The sequence below is a fragment of the Thalia democratica genome, chromosome 9 (genome assembly GCF_965202585.1).
Source record: "Thalia democratica chromosome 9, ktThaDemo2.hap1.1, whole genome shotgun sequence".
Lineage (NCBI taxonomy): Eukaryota > Metazoa > Chordata > Thaliacea > Salpida > Salpidae > Thalia > Thalia democratica.
The window spans coordinates 19,779,198-19,796,336 of NC_139173.1; the positions used below are offsets into that span (position 1 = coordinate 19,779,198).

A 17,139-nucleotide genomic window follows, 5' to 3' on the forward strand; every position below is an offset into this window, starting at 1 on the left:
AATTTTTTCATTTAGACATACAATAAACTAATTGTTTATTCTTGCTTTGTAGATACCTCATTTTTTATCTAAATAAAACAAAAACGTCTAGAAATTATTTATTTTAATCTTAATGTCCAACAAGATTTTTACGCGTTTGTTCAAGTAAATACGTTTCCAATAAATTTGGTTAAGCTTATAACATGGGTCGGCAAGCAGTTGGTTACTTGTGTTCCAGGATAAGGAATATTTTTTAATGGTCAAAACAAGCGCCTGAATGACTTCTGTGGCGAAATTCTTGTGGTAAATCATTTGTGTGGAAGTAGTTCCAATTTTAGGCTTCAGACACAGATTGGCTAATATCAACTTTATTGATAAAAAAGCTGCAAGTATTCTGAAAATAGTTTTTTTTTATTGCAGCGCATTTTGTAGTAAATAGAACTGTATATAACAATACAGTGCATATGAGTTATAAAACAAGCTCTTTACTTTTATTACGTATTATCTTTGAAAGTATTTGATATAGTTTAAACCAGTGTTTTCACAGTGTTCACCTAAGTAGTATGCATATAAATGTTATACTGCACAAAATAAAGTAAGTAAAGTGAAAAGTTTGTTTTCAACTGGCGTTTGATTTGTCTTATTCTGTTAGAAAAAACTAACTATAACGAAAACAATCAGTTTACACATAGTTTATACATTAACTAATCAACACAGAAAATAAAGTAGGGCATTTAGATAAGAATATAATTTTTATAGTCTAGTGAGCACAGAACTTATTTTTCTGTAATTTTATGTGCACAGCTTTTTAATAAGTGGAAGATCACTGGTCTAGGCTGTAACTAAAAAGAAAGAAAATTAAATATAAAAAAATTTCACAACACTCATTTAATATCTTTATTTTGTTCTTGTTTAGTTTTTTAGTTTAATATTTTTAATTTCCAATAATTAAGTAGTTAATATAAAAGTATAGCGTATAAAAAATTATTTTCATATATTTAAGGTTAATTCTACACTTTAAAAAATAAAAGTAGTCATAAATTTGTTTTCAAATTACTAAAAAACTGTTTAAAAGACTACATTTATAACGTAATATTAAAAAATATTTTTAGACTTGATAATTTCTAAAAATCTATACCTATTCATCTATATCCTGAAGGGTTATGTCTTGTGCCTACCTGTGTTCCAGGATAAGGAATATTTTACAATGATCAAAACAAGCGCCTGAATGACTTCTGTGGCGCTGCTTTTTGTTGCATGAAAACAGCTTTGTTAAAAAACTTGTTGTTTTTGAAAGTTTGTTTGCAGTGGTTGAGGTTAAAAAAAAATTCACTTTCTTATTTTGATAGTTTTTTTTCATAACTAACAATGCTTTATTAAAAAAAGACAGCTTTTTCTCATTTAATAGATGGTTGATTTATGAAATTTTGTTTATAGTATTGATTAATTTTATTTAAACTAGATACTAATAATTTTGTTTAAAAAAATTTTTTGTCTGCATTCTATAAGAAAAATTATCTGGACCTTCCATATAAGCATTTGGTGTATTAAAAATTTTTCTCAAAAGAAAAAAAAAACTCTTCACTTATGGCCAGCATCAGACAATCCTCAATTAGAGTTCGATTCCAATTGAGGCGCGGTAAAATTTAACTCATTTGAGAATCATCATACCGCAGTCATCATTTGATGATCTTACTGGTCTACTACTTGAGTAGACGCGGGTAAGGATCACCCATACTGAAGAGTGGAATTATCTGTCAACTGTCTGTTAATATTTTATTGCATGCAAGTAATAATTTGCTTGTGACGTCATAGTACACTAGAACGTTTTGCTTCGTTGCACACGCACACGAAAGAGAATTAAAGTACAGTAGGGTTTGATTTATATAAAAAGTAAATTTTTGTTGTGATTAAGATTAATATTTTAGTAAGATTAAACTATCTTTTTGGTATTTTACAAAATATTTTATAACGAATTCTTAGAGTTTTAACTTAAAAAAAATCATATTTCTAAGTTATTTTTTAAATTTATTTTAACAAAAATAAATATTATTATAGTTTATCTTTAGAAAACTAAGTATATATTTTAAGTATGTGTAACGAAATAATTAAGATTGTAAAATCAACAAATATTTTTTCATAGCCACTAGCAACTTAAAAAGTCTAATGACCAGACCAGCTAATTTAGTTCTATTTCGGTTCATTATTTTAAATCATAGTTTTGTAAAAGTTTGTTCAACAAATTTCCTTTTCTTTGACAATCGATTTTAAATAAAGTACATGAAACGTAGATGATGTTTTCAGATTTTAAAATAAGTAATATTTTAGCTTCGTTTTGTTTATATCGTTAAAAGTTTTATTTTTAAACTTGTTTGTACTTCGAGATAAGTCATATTTTTCTATGCTTAGTTTTAAGATAGTTATTATGCTACTAGTATTCTATTTCTTTTTTTTCGTATATGTAAAAAAACTGTTCTCGATAATGTTAAAATCGCTTTATTAAGGCATTTTAGGATTTTTCATGTTATTTAGATGTACCAAAATCATTAAAACGCATTAACAGTATTTAAATTATAAAAAATTATCAAAAACTTTTTTTGCCGATCGTATAAAAAAAATAACCAGGAAACAATTTTGTTAGGTACTTTAAAAAAATAATTTATTGAAAAGTAAAACCCAAACAAGTGTTACAAAAAACAAGTTAAAACTTTTATTTATATCAGAAAATACTTCTAAATTATTTATACCTTTTAGTTTAATTACTGTGTAACGAACCATATTAGAAGATATAAGTTTATGATTCTGTTACCTTACTAGTTTTTATTTACTAAAATTTATTACAAATTCCTTCATCTTTTACGTAAACTCATCACTTGCATAAAATAAATTTAGTAATTTTCAAGTAATGTGTGTTTTTACTCAAGTTCAACCATGCTCAACTAAAGTAAACACGTGAAAGTAGTAACAGCGTGACTAACAATGAATAATTAAGGTAAAACGTTGTTATAATTATTTTTTGTATCACTTTAAATGTTTCATAAATTGTAGTATATAAGTCTCAAGTTATATAACTTTAAATATAACAAGTTAATTTAGTTAATGTAAAAGCTCGCGTTTTACTTATACATATACTATTGATAAAGACTAGTAGGGTATTTTTCTATTTAAAGTTTTTTTGTTTAAGTTTAGGGCTAATTTTTTATTAAATTGATATAGTTTATTCAACGATAAAAAAGGCGCTTAGATATCTATTCCAAAGACCTAGTGCACAAAGAACCTTTCGGTTATCGAGTCGCACATCAAATATACCTTTTAATGCCTTGTCCAGGACAAAACGAAACGTTAAAGCGTTTTAGCTTAGTTATATCAAGCTTAGTTGTTTTGGCTTAGTTGTTTTAAGCTGTTACTTTTTGAATACTTTTCAGACAATAGCTAATAAGTTTAGAAAGGTTGTTTCAAAGCTAAAAAAAATACTTGTGCTATTTCACTAGTTTGAAGTTCTAGTTGATTATATTTCAATAGCTCCAAAGTGGGCTGAAAATAGGGCTCAAGTGGCCATTGATTATAAAATATAATATTTTGAAAAGAAAATCAAATTATGTGTTAAACACAGTTAAGAAGAACTTTATTTCTTTGTTTCAAAATTGGTTTTGTTACATTTCTGCTTCAAGTATTTGATAAGTCATGTAAGTTTAAAGTCAACCAGGGTTTGCCTTTTGCAGTGTAGAAAACTACTGAAAATTCTTCATAGTTTTGTTGAAAAATTTGCTTGCAGAAAGTTACAAAAAAATAAATGAAATAATTATAAACATTTTTTTCCTTTTGTTTAAAATGGTTTGTTCTATATCAAAAAAAAAAAAAGTTATTTAAAAACTAAAAGTATTAGACTTTTTTTGATATTTAAAAATTATTTTTTTCTAAATAATAAGTAAATAGGCATCAAAATATCGCTTGTATAAACCTAAAAATATAGTTGTATACTCCTCGATAGATTTTTTAAAAGTTTTGTCTATAGATTTCTTGTCGTGTTAGCTAAAAAATAGGAAAAAATATGCCAACGATGAGTTTTTTAAGATATTTAACGTTTAAAAATACCCTATATTACCCTAAAAACACCAATGAAATTCCGGGTAATTGAGCAATTTTATAAATAAATAAAAAATACTTTTTTTATATTAAGTCAAAAAATTTATTTTTCAAATTAAACTAATCCAAAGAAAATAAATCTAAAAAAAATATCTGCTGTACTTATTCATTTTAAGGTGTATTTTATCACTTACTGTAAGACTTATTCATTGACATAAATTTTAGGGTTATTCGGGTTATTTTTTTTAACTTCAAAATAGCAAAAATTTAATACATTTAATTTGACGTACCTTTTTATATATTTGAGGATGATTAAACTGAACCCAACTTTTAAAAGAAGAAACCTATCTCTACACACTTAAATAAAACTCTTAGTTTAATTTTTTAGTCACTAAAATGTTCAATGTCCGTTTGCCAGCCCACTGTGTGCTCATCATTTAAGTGGTTTAAATACTTCAAAAAAAAGTATCTATACAAGTTTTCATTCAGATCTTGTATTATCAGCTTGAAGTTTAAAAGATAAGTATAAATTAAAATACATTTTAAAAACCCACGGTCATAAAGTAGAAAGCAAATAAAAACAAGCCATGCAGTACAAAAGTAAACAAAAGTCTTCTTTCAGTATAGATAAGTCTACCAAAGTTGTATGTTATTGTTGTTTAAATGTTAACCTAAAAGTTTAAAACAATTTATAAAGTTATGCGTTAGTTTGTTATCACGAGTCAAAAAATATGATACGAGAAATAAAAAAAAAAACAAAGTTATAAAAGTTAAGCATTATTACATCCAAACGCTAATTTATTTTGAAAAGGCTATTTTAACTTAAGTTTATTTAAAAACTATCAATGTTTTCATGAGCGTTTAGTAAAACTGAGATTGTTTGCTTTTGGTTTTATTAAAATGGTTTCGTTTATAAGAACAACAAAGTATACTTAATTTAGTTTTAAAAGACTTGAACAGTTTATAAATAGTTCTTATAAACCAAAGCAGTTTTTTAATAAGTTAAATAAAAGTGTAAAAAAGATACTTAGTGCCTAAAATAAAAACTAATCCCAAATAAAAAAATATTTTCGCTTTTATCATTAAAATTTATAGAATAATATAGTTTGTGAGGGTACAAAAACCACAACAAGACGAGCGTCTTACTTGGATAATGCAGGTGAACATTTCGAAACAAATGGAAATTTACGAACGTGCCCCAAACTTTTACAGTTGGGAAGAAATGAAGCCGCTCATCCCCAAGTTAAAACAGCAGGGGTTGGAGCAGTTCGTCCACAATTACACGAGAATGCGGGGTCGAGGGGACTACCCGTTTAAATGGGGCGATGAGATCGAACAGTTGATCGTCAGAGTGGACGATGAAGCCGAGACGGTCAAGTTGGTACTGAAGGCGACTGAAGTCCTCGAAAAGCTGAAAAAGTTCAACGAGACGCTGGATGAGGAGGATCGGATCTGCTGGCAGATGGAATCGAGCGAGTTTCAGGCGGAGAGCACGCCGGGTCAACCTTTTGGAAGCTCGGTGGACGATCTGGCAAAAGTTGAGGCTAACATGAAGGCCAGAAGGGACCAAATAAACAGTTGTCTGGGCGAAAACGAAAAAATGGTGACCATGACCACATACCCGCTGATTGGCTGCGGGAACTTTACCGTACCTGCCTTGCAAGTTGGGCCAGAAGACGAAAACCCACTAACGAGATCGATATTTTTCCACGACGACGCCTGCAGCACTTCGCCGGCTTACAGAGCATGGCATTTTAATATGATGATAAGAAAAGGATCCAAGATCGTCGGCAACGTTCCGGTTTACAAGGACAAAAACATAAGGCTTCCGTTCAGAGAAAACTTTGGGCGGAAAGAAGACCGGGACGCTAGCAAGGAAGGTCACATCTATCTAGACAGCGTTTGGGTCGCCTACAGCAGCTGCTGCCTTCAAACCACCGTTCAGCTGGCTGACTTGGACCAGTGCAAGAAAGTGTACGACCAGCTCGTGGCAATTTCGCCAATTTTGATGGCCATGAGCGCCTCCAGCCCCTTTTTTCGCGGCTTCGTCTCAGACGTGGACACCAGATGGACGATGATGGTGCAGTGCAACGACGATCGGACGCGAGAAGAAACGAAAACGGTGAAGAGCTCGCGTTGGGACTCGGCGGATATGTTCTTGCGCGAAGACCATCTCAAGCTCAACGACATTCCCGCTTCGTACGACCAAGAAGCGTTCGATTTTCTCATTTCGCGAGGTGTCGACGAGGCCGTGTCGAGGCACGTCGCCCATGTTTGGGTGCGAGACCCGTACATCGTGTCGAATGAAAACTCGGACGTTGAAGAGAGCTACTGCTACTTCGAGCACATGAACAGTTCCGTCTATCGACCGGTGAGGTTCAAGCCGCCACCCGGACCGAAGTCGCCGATCGGCTGGAGGTGCGAGTTCCGTGTCTTGGAAATTCAACCGAGCGATTTCGAAAACGCCGCTTTTACCACGTTCGTGGTACTGTTGGTCAGGGCTTTCGCGAAGTTTGACGTGGACATGACTACTCCACTGACTGGGCATCACTCGAACATGGACAAGGCGCAAAAGAGGGACGCCGTCAGGACGCAAAAGTTCAGCTTTCCCGGCAAACTGCAAGTTGGTGGTGGTGAGAAAGGAAATGTGGTGCTGATGTCTGCAGACAAAATTATAAACGGCGACGGAGGAGACTTCATCGGGCTGATCGGGCTCGTTAAAGAGTATTTGAAGAGTGAATCTCACATCGTTGAAACTTCAGAGAAGCTCAGCGCTTACATGAGCCACTTGAGCGGCATAGCTTCAGGCGAGACGCTCACGATGGCGCAGAAAATGAGGCGGTTCGTTGAAGATCACGAAGATTACAAAGGAGACAGCGTGTTGAATCACAAGATCAACTACGACATGATGAAAGCTTTGTGGGACGTTTGATAGTATTGATTTGTATAAAGTGATCTTAAAATATGCAATACAATCGGTTCTTTTTGGTCAATAAACTTTGCCTAGAGAGTAACTTTTGCTTGTACAAGTTAAATAATTGTGTTGTCTTTTGTAAAAATACGTTTTATACATTCAACAAATTTTTTGATTAGACAAAGGTAAAAGTATCAAAAGACAGTTATTATCTTAATGGGTGTTATAAAGAATGCATAACAGTTGTTAAAATTTCTATAATTGATTAAAACTTACTTTAAAACTTACACATTTTGGTCATCAATTCATATAGTTATGTGCGGAGAAAAAATCCATATTAGTACTTAAATTTATTTTTTATTTAAACTTCAAGATATAAGTTGTAAACTAGATTTAACAGTAATTTAACGTGAATTATTTACTTTTAGCATATATTATTTTAAAGTAGATGGTAGCATATCAATTGAAATTTAGAAAGTTTATATAAGATATTTAACTATAGTTTATATGATTTTATTTACATAATCGAATATATGAATTTTAAATTGATAATTAACTTTTGTGTAGTTTCAAAGATTTTTAAGTATAAAAAGGAAAATTAAAACTTATACTTAGACTATAAAGCAAATGTTTGTACTTAATTAAAGTTGTCTTTTTATATGTTTTAGGTACTATAAATTTCATATAAAATAAGCTAAAATTGAAATGGTTTTTAGTCTAGCTAAGTTAACACTTTTCAATAATTTTTTAATCTTTGTTTATATACTCAAAAACACTTCAAAATAAGCTAATATAATTTTGGTAAATTTGAATTTTTTTAAATAGCTTCACATAAACGATTCAATGTGATTCTAAGTTTATTTCAAAACCAGATTTTTGCAGAGGTATTACTACAATTACTCTTCGGTCAAGATAAACTGTTTATAATAAAAAAGCTTAAAATAACTGAATGGTTTATTAATCTTTGTTCATAAACTGTGTTTCGTTTTGTTTAAAAACTTAAAAGACAATTAGAACCATATGAATAACTTTCTTCATAGTTTTTAAAGTCGCAAAACAGTAAAAAGTAGGGTTTAAATTAGGAATTTATTCTGTTAATATCTGTATTAGTAGAAATATTTTTTTTAAATACTTTTAACACGGCTTTTATAAGTTATTTTCACAATTTTTTTCTTTTTTAAGGTATCAAAGTCGTTACAAGTTTCAGATATTTACACATTAATAAATTATTAAAGATCATTTCGTTAATCGCCTAATATTAAAAAAATATATATATTTACAAAGATTAAATTTAGTAAAACCGATTATATAAATCCAAAACAAAAGTAACTATACTACTAAAAAAAAACAAGTGTTACAGGAAATCGTTTGAAATTTTAAGTTTGTATTGAAAAATATTTTCGAATAATATATTTATTCAGCTAATTTTAACTATCAGTTTAGTTGTTTTATAATAAACTAAACTCGATAATATAAGTCTAACTGTTAATAAAAAAAAAGGTTTAATTGTTTGCTAACAAAAGATCCTAGTGAAGAAACTTCACTGGAAAATAAATAAAAACAAATTGTACAGTAATCTTCCTTTATTGTACCAACATATGTTTCTGTGTGTTAACAAATCAACACACTTCAACTGGGTTCTGTAAAAATATAATTACTGTAATGAAATAAAAGAAGCATAGAGTAAAGTAGGTGTATACATGTTTTCATTAAAATATTTTTTTTTTACATATAATAGTTAGTAATAGGTAAAATACTTAATATTAAATCCGACTGTTATAAAACTATATAATATTTGTGATTATTAAGTCTAAAATAAGTAAAGTAAACTAAAATACACAACAAAACAACAAATAATAATATAAATAAACAACTCACGATAATGGAAAGAAAAACTTATTCAAACTTTACTGTTGTTAATAAATGAACAAAATACATTCATTACATCTAATAATTACGTCACAATATAAATGAGGTTATTTCAACTATTTAATTAGTATTGCAAAGTATGTTAATTTAGGTTTTATGTTTGTAATCTATTTTGAACAAAATAAAACAAATATGTTAGTTCAAATGTAAAAACCAAAATTGAAAAATTAAAATTTAAGAAAACAAAACACAAAAAAAAAAAACTTGTTATTGAGCTTACAAAGTACTGAACGATAATTAAGTTACAGGGACATACATAAAATCACAATGACTTAAATTACATATATATTGTATTTAATAACTATTAAAATAATTGATTGATAAAGTAGCAGTCGGTAGTGTGTACACAACCGACGGTTCTTCTTCAAATAACACCTTGGCGCTTTCTCACCCTCCATATTTTTCATCCACCTTTCACATACACACACACATTCATTTAACATATATTAATAAAATTATATATCTCAAGTAATATATAGTTTTAATCAATTATTATTTATATATCTATTTCGCATAAGTCACTTTCTATTACCGACATTTCAATATTCATTTTACCCTCGGACTATAATTCTTCACACCTTTATGTGTTAAGTTCCAAGTTTAATTTGAAGCCTGTATTCAAATCACAGATAAACCGTGCTTTTTTACCTACTACGCCCAAGAGAGCTAGTAGGTTTTTTACTGCAGGTTTATACTTAGCATATGACCACCTCGTTGTTTTACATTTTAACTTTCATATATAATACAGTTTACTTACTTAATATTTAAAATATATGTATGGGATATTTAATTTAAACACCCAACTGCTACTTTATCAATCAACTATTGTAATAGTTATTAAATACAATATATATATATGTAATTTAAGTCATTGTGATTTTATGTGTGTCCCTGTAACTTAATTATCGTTCAGTACTTTGTAAGCTCAATAACAAGTTTTTTTTTTTTTGTGTTTTGTTTTCTTACATTTTAATTTTTCAATTTTGATTTTTACATTTGAACTAACATATTTGTTTTATTTTGTTCAAAATAGATTACAAACATAAAAACTAAATTAACATACTTTGTAATACTAATTAAATAGTTGAAATAACCTCATTTATATTGTGATGTAATTATTAGATGAAATGAATGTATTTTGTTCATTTATTAACAACAGTAAAATTTGAATCAATTTTTCTTTACATTAACATGAGTTGTTTGTTTATATTATTATTTGTTGTTTTGTTGTGTATTTTAGTTTACTTTACTTATTTTAGACTTAATAATCACAAACATTATATAGTTTTATAACAGTCGGATTTAATATTAAGTATTTTACCTATTATTAACTATTATCTGTAGAAAATATTTTATTTTAATGAAAACATGTTAACACCTACTTTACTCTATGCTTCTATTATTTCATTACATTAATTATTTTTTACAGAACCCAGTTGAAGTGTGTTGATTCGTTAACAAACAGAAACATATGTTGGTACAATAAAGGAAGATTACTGTACAATCTGTTTTTATTTAATATAAGTCTATAATTTTTTTTGTTGTATTAGTTATATTAATTTAATATTTTTACAAAATTCCTCTTTCTTACGCAAACCTATTATTTGCACACAATAATTTACACAATAATCATCTAGTTCATCATTATCTTCGTCTGATTCAATGTAGCTACTTTCATTACTTTCTACGTCAATAAGTACGTCATCACCCATATATATAACTACATACAATTCTTCTTTAAAATTTGTCATCACTAGTACTCTCATCGTCACTATCCGGTCCTTTTCCTATTATAACATACTTATCCTGCAGTAAGTTTTTTTTACACATCAAGCCTTCAACTGAACAATCTTTTCTCCAACACTTTCGCATGAACTTTCCTCCTATAGTTTATTGGGACTTTCTGATTTTGGTGAGAGGCAAGAACTCTCATTACAGCTTTCTTTACATAATTTAAGAGCCCTGTTCTTGTTTTTACCATAAAAACCTTTTCTTCTTCTATATGTATGACTTTGCTGAAAAGTACTTTGTAGGCAGCATGTTTATGCTTTATTATTCTCGCGGGCTTCAGTTTGTCGACCCCTGATTTCACCTAACATATTCAACATTAAAAAAACAACCTTGCGATCAAAATAAATACTTATAACTTTTTTACAAAATATTTATGTTTGTACAGGTTGTTTTGCACAAGCGTTTACTTTTACTTTAAAAAAAAACTAAAGAAGCAACAAACCTAACGCTTTCTTATTTTAATTTAACATCTTAAGTTTTATGTGTTAATTTATTTTTTTCAGACGTGTACCTGTGAATTAAATTATTCAAAAAATTTATATAATCTTTCCTTTATTAACTACTGGTGTAACTTTTTAAGCTGTAAATCACAGAATAAATAAGTGTAATGTTTGAAATTGATAGTCAAATATATTCTTAATTTTTAAATAAATAAACGTTGTAAAAAAAGTGCTTTCTAAGCATCATAATAACGTTAATTTATTAAAAAGATGATGAAAAAAAAACGAATTTTAATACTTATAACAATGAAAAAATAAAGTTAATTATTTTCAAAGTAACTTATACTAAAGCTTTGACACGTAGCATTTCAAAATTAGTTTTTATTTTTGTTTTTTTGATTAATATTGTTAATAAAAATTAAAATATTCATTCAACATATGATTTTAATATCAGTACCTTATTTTAAAAAGTCCTTAGATATAGTAGATATATATTTATTTTGTTTTGTATAGTAATAACAAAACAGATAAAAAGCTTTTCATTGTTTTTGAAGTATAGTTTTGTCTTACTACCTCTATTAATTTTTTTAAAAGATAATTTTATTATTTAGTTACCAAATAATTTTTTTAAATTTAAACAATTATATGTCTATTATTTATTGATGTTTTAGTTTGTTTAGTAACATTATCAACTATCAAAGACAAAGCTCTGACTATTCGGTAATTTTCTTCAAATTTATTACTTGGTTTTCTCTTTTTAAGTTAAAAGTAGAAAAAAAGTATAACTTTTTTTTAAAGATTCCAAAATACCCTTATCAAAAATACTACTTAGTCAAACCTTAGCTATATCAAATAATCATTAACTATTCCTAATATAGTTTAAGACAAATTTATATTTTTATAGTATTTATTTATGTTTAATCACACTTAAGAATCATGCAAAAACCAATAGTTTATGTTGTTTTTTAGTTTCTTTTTATAGTTTATAATCTAAAGTAGGACTAATGAAAATTTTCTAACCATAGTTTTTATTTTTAATGTTTTATTCTGTAAATTAATGATATCTTGTGCTATTATTCTTTATGTTTTATTATTTAAATACTAAATATTTAAAAAGTTCAAGTATATTTTTTATGATTTTTTTTTAAATAATGCTTTGTTACAGTAAAATATATGAATACGATGTATGTAACAATGTATGCACACTTTCATACGATTTGAAAGCTTTCATTTATTTGAATTATAAATTCAAACAATACAAAGCACGTCACTAAAACAATAATAAACAAGCGTTGTTATATAGCTTTTAACACAATTTGTTTTATGAAATTTAAAAAATTGTTTGTAACGGTAAAAGTATTTTCGTAGATTTAATCTAGTTTTTCAAATTTCGTTCAGGTTAGAACAGGTTTCACTTAGACAAAAATATAAAATTTTAATTTGTAAAAAACTTTTTTAATATTTTAAAGAGAAAATAAATTGTTGTGTTAAAAGTGAATCTTGTAAATTTCAACGTAATTTGAATTTAGCTAATGTTATTTTAACCTACAATACACAGTTGAGCTTACATTTTAAGATTTTGCTAAAGCATAACATTTTTTTACTTCAAAAGTATACAATTGAGTTTTTAAAAGGGGTCATGAATTCAAAACATCTTAAAATTTTGTTTAATTTTGCAGTAAGTTCTTTCTTTTATTTCAAATAGATTTGTTTAGTAGCTAACAACTGTATTGTACAGTAATTGTTAGCATATAAATAACTTTTAAGTATTCAAAAATAAAGAAACATAAAGTATATAAAGTATTACAATGATACTTTTTAGATCGAAACTATAAAAACTGAACTTATAAGTACGTTTTTGGAAGCTTGTTACACTCTCCTACAATAACTTGTTAAACGTAAACATTTGTTTTTAAACCTACCATGTTTATTTAATTAATTTCTCTCTAAAGTTTTAATAACTTTTGACTTATAAAATTGACGATTATGTTATATCTAACGCATAAGTTTTAAAATTTGATTATTACCAAATAAAGTTGTTGGTATTTTTATTATTATATAATTTTAAGTGAGTTAATATTATTGTTTTCATAATATGTTTTTTTTTTATTGTTAAGTCTATTGTATTTAAAATTAAAATAAATATTGTTTTTAAAGTTATAGTAATTTAAATACTCCAATATTCAACTCAATAGTAAATAATATGATACCTTACAACTTTTGTTTTGTTTCAGTTTAAAATCGTTTTTTATATAAAAGACAAAATTCTGAAATAACTTAAAAACGATAGTATATTAATACCCTTAAGTGTTAAAAAAAAAATTTAGGAGTTCTTATCATTTGTTTACTGGAAAAAAAATTTAACAAAAGTGGGAACGCTTCACAACTTTGGGTGTATCCAGAAAATTAAAATATAAACAGTTTTCCACGAGGTATATTATATCATTTGTTTAAGCGTGAAAACATTCAAACAATCGTATTTAGTAATTTAGTCTATAAAACTTTATTTTGTTGTTATTTCAAATCATATATAAAATAAACAGGAAACGTTTTCATAAAGAAGATTAAGAACTTACTACTTTTAAAAATTTTCTATCTTAGCACAAATTTGTCTTTATGAACTAAGGTAACTTAAGTGTTCTGTAACAAGGGTCTCGCAGATAAAAATTTACTTTTCCTTTGGTTAAAAATCAAACTTGCAGATTAAAAAAGTAGAACTTTTAAGAACCTGACAGCTTTTTACTATTTAATTTTACACTTACACTTGAAAAGACAAATTCTAGTAAAACAGATTTTGGTTAACGAAAAACTTTTATTAACTCTAACCATAAAAAATATTAAAGTTACAAGATTAGATATTGGTTTCGTAATTTTAAATTTAACCTTGTTTTTAATAATGAAATCTGTCAGATAACAAGTTGTCTCTTTTTAAATGTTTAAATGAGACACAGTGGGCAGGCAACTAGAAAAAAAAGACTTTTATTTTAAAAAATATTACTAAAATAAACAGTAAACCAAGATTCTAGAGCTTTATACAAAATTATAAAATTCCGTCTACAACATAAGTTTAACCAGATTGCGCAAGGCTATTTAAAAAATCTTCGCATAAATAAAGTTTTGATGTCCTTGCTTAAAGAAAATTGAACGCCATATACAGCCTATAAAATAAATTTTTAAGTTAAGAGTTTTTATAGTTTCTTAGTTTCAAAAGTTTTTTTTTTTTATCTTGTTTAATATTTTTTTTTTCTGAGCTTCTTTTTTTTTGTAAAAAAAAAACATTGTTAGCCTAGTAAACCTTTAAAGTTTAAGATACTTACGGACCATTTTGATATAAATGTGTGTATTATTTTTTATAAACCATAGTATTGTTAGATTTCAATGAACTTATAAAAATATTTTTCAAAAACTCTCAAAATATTTTTTTTAATACTTTACACAGTTGTTGCCGACGTATTCTTAAGAAATATCTTTTAGGACTTATTTTTTAAGGAGCATTATTTAATTAAAGAATGAAATGTTCTTAAACAGTATCAATACCTAATATTTAAATTGTACTAAACATTTGAAAGCTATTAAAACACAAAAGTCATTAAAATATTAGTTAAACTTGCATTAATTTTAAGTTTTAAATAAACTTAGTTTTCAACATAAAAATGCACAAAAATACTATTTAGAAAGCTTCTACTTTAAGTCAATTAACTTTTTTTTTTTTTTTTCTTTACTTAGTTTTAAAAATAAAATTGATGCAATCTTAAGCTGCATATTTTTTTTTTTATTCACAAATACTGATTTAATTCAAAAGTTTAATTTGATACGCCATTTCGGCCCACTCTGTGAGATAAAAAAAAAATATAAATGTTATTTTTTATTAAAAGTGTAAGTACTATTTGAAGGCAAAAGCATCATTTTTAATAAGTACTTTATTTTAATATTTATTTTTAGACGAAGAATACAAGTAGTTTAATTTGAAAATATGCCAAAAAAAGCCATCAAGCGCAAGTCGACGTCCAACACCAGCAAAAAAGTCGCCGCCAAAAAATCCGACAGCAAAAAGCCAACAGAAGCCGCCACCACTTCCGAATGCAAAAAGACTTGCTTGCCACCCATCGACAACGAATGCAGGTTGTGGCGCAGCGATCAGTACGAAGTTTACGCGGAAAACGGAACGGTTTACAACGCGATGCTCAACCAGACCAACATCAAAGACAACAACAACAAGTTCTACGTGCTGCAGGTCATCAAGGAAAAGGACGTGGACCGTTACTGGGTCTACAACAAGTGGGGCAGGATCGGTCGCACCGTGGGCGACGATTTGAAGAGGTTCGACTCTGGTAAAGAGGCGGCGATCAAAGACTTTACTAAAAAGTTTCAGTTGAAAACAGGCAACAAGTGGGGCGGCGAGTTCAAGAAGAAAAACAAAAAGTACGACTTGATCGAGGTCGACTACTCGGAAAAGGAGGAGGAAGAAGAAAAACCTGTGGCAGACGTCAAGAAAAGCAACGCGGCGTCAAACTTGGACCTGAAACTGCAAGAGCTGATGAAGATGATATTTGACGTGAGCGAATGGGAGCGGTCCATGACGGACTTAGGCTTCGACGTTAAAAAGTCGCCACTGGGAAAGCTGACCAAGGCGCAAGTCAAGGTGGGTTACGAGACTCTGAAGCGCGTGGCTGCCATCATCGACACGAAGAACAAAGCCGGCCTCGAGGCTGCCTGCAGCGAGTTTTACACGCGAATTCCACACAACTTCGGTATGAAGAGGCCGACGATAATAAGAACCCACGCCCAGGTCAAGGAAAAAATACAGCTGCTCGAGTCACTCGACGACGTTCAATCCGGAATGGAAATAGTGAAGTCGGACGCGGGAGGGGAAGTTTGCGTGTTGGACAGCTACTACAAGTCGCTCAACTGCGAGCTGAAGCCCCTGAACCGCCAGTCTTCAGATTACAAGCTGGTGGACGAGTTCGTGAGCAACACCCACGCCCCGACCCACTCCGCGTACGAGCTCCAGCTGATGGACGTGTACGACGTCAACAGAGTGTCCGACAGCACCAGGTACCAGAAGAGCCTCAGCCCCAAGATGCTCCTCTGGCACGGGTCGCGCCTGATGAACTGGTGCGGTATTTTGAGCCAGGGGCTGCGGATCGCGCCGCCGGAGGCGCCGGTGAGCGGGTACATGTTCGGAAAGGGGGTTTATTTCGCGGACATGGTGTCCAAGTCGGCGAACTACTGCCGCGCGTCCAAGAGAAGCCCCTACGGCTTGCTGCTGCTGTGCGAGGTGGCCGTGGGCAGCATGAACGAGAAGCTGCAGGCGGATTACCATGCCAACGAGCTGCCCAGCGGTAAGCACAGCACGAAGGGGGTGGGCAGGACTTCGCCGGACGACGGGGCGAGCAGGGTGCTGGGCGAAGACGTTAAAGTGCCGCTGGGAAAACCGAAGGTTCAGGAGGTGCGGGGCGGCTACCTGCTGTACAACGAGTACATCGTCTATGACGTCACACAGGTCAAGCCGAAGTACCTCGTAAAAGTCAAGTTCAATTTTAAGTACTAGCTTCACTATGTTTTAACAGAGGTTGCGCAGCAAAGCCACAACTAGTGAAAGTATACAACGCTGTGAACCAACTTTTGATTGCAATAAGTTTTTAACTATCACTGTTTAAGTGTTCGATTTTACTAGACACGTTGATTTTTATATTTGCGTTCACTTATTAACTGTTTTAAACTTTTACTTTTAAACGTTACTTGTACAATTTTGTTCGAACACTCACAACTTTTACATTTATTCGCTCAAAGTAGTTTTTTTTTATTTTAACCGATCAAAAAGCAACCTTTATTTTGTACGTATGAAGTCATTGGTCTTTAAAAATAGTTATTTGACAGCAACTAAAAATGAATATGTGCAAATTTTTTGTATGCATTTTATTGCTAAAGTTTTCTGTTAAAATTTTATGATTTTTTAAATATCTATTCAACTTTTCAACAACTTAAGTATATTTAGAG

At 29.6% G+C, this 17,139-nt stretch overlaps 1 protein-coding gene, 1 non-coding gene and 1 pseudogene across 2 annotated transcripts; 2 read left to right on the forward strand and 1 right to left on the reverse strand.

The window, feature by feature from the left end:
* Nucleotides 1–1,575: 1,575 nt before the first annotated feature.
* On the reverse strand, nucleotides 1,576–1,723 carry LOC145845306 (U8 small nucleolar RNA). Its single transcript, XR_014370349.1, has one exon. It is a non-coding gene; the product is annotated as a U8 small nucleolar RNA (small nucleolar RNA).
* Nucleotides 1,724–5,218: 3,495 nt separating this feature from the next.
* On the forward strand, nucleotides 5,219–6,997 carry LOC145844886 (glutamate--cysteine ligase catalytic subunit pseudogene; annotated as a pseudogene).
* Nucleotides 6,998–15,112: 8,115 nt separating this feature from the next.
* Nucleotides 15,113–16,690, forward strand: LOC145844887 (uncharacterized). The gene has a single exon (XM_082952307.1). It carries the CDS (start codon nucleotides 15,113–15,115, stop codon nucleotides 16,688–16,690), a length of 1,578 nt encoding a protein of 525 aa, XP_082808433.1.
* Nucleotides 16,691–17,139: the final 449 nt, after the last annotated feature.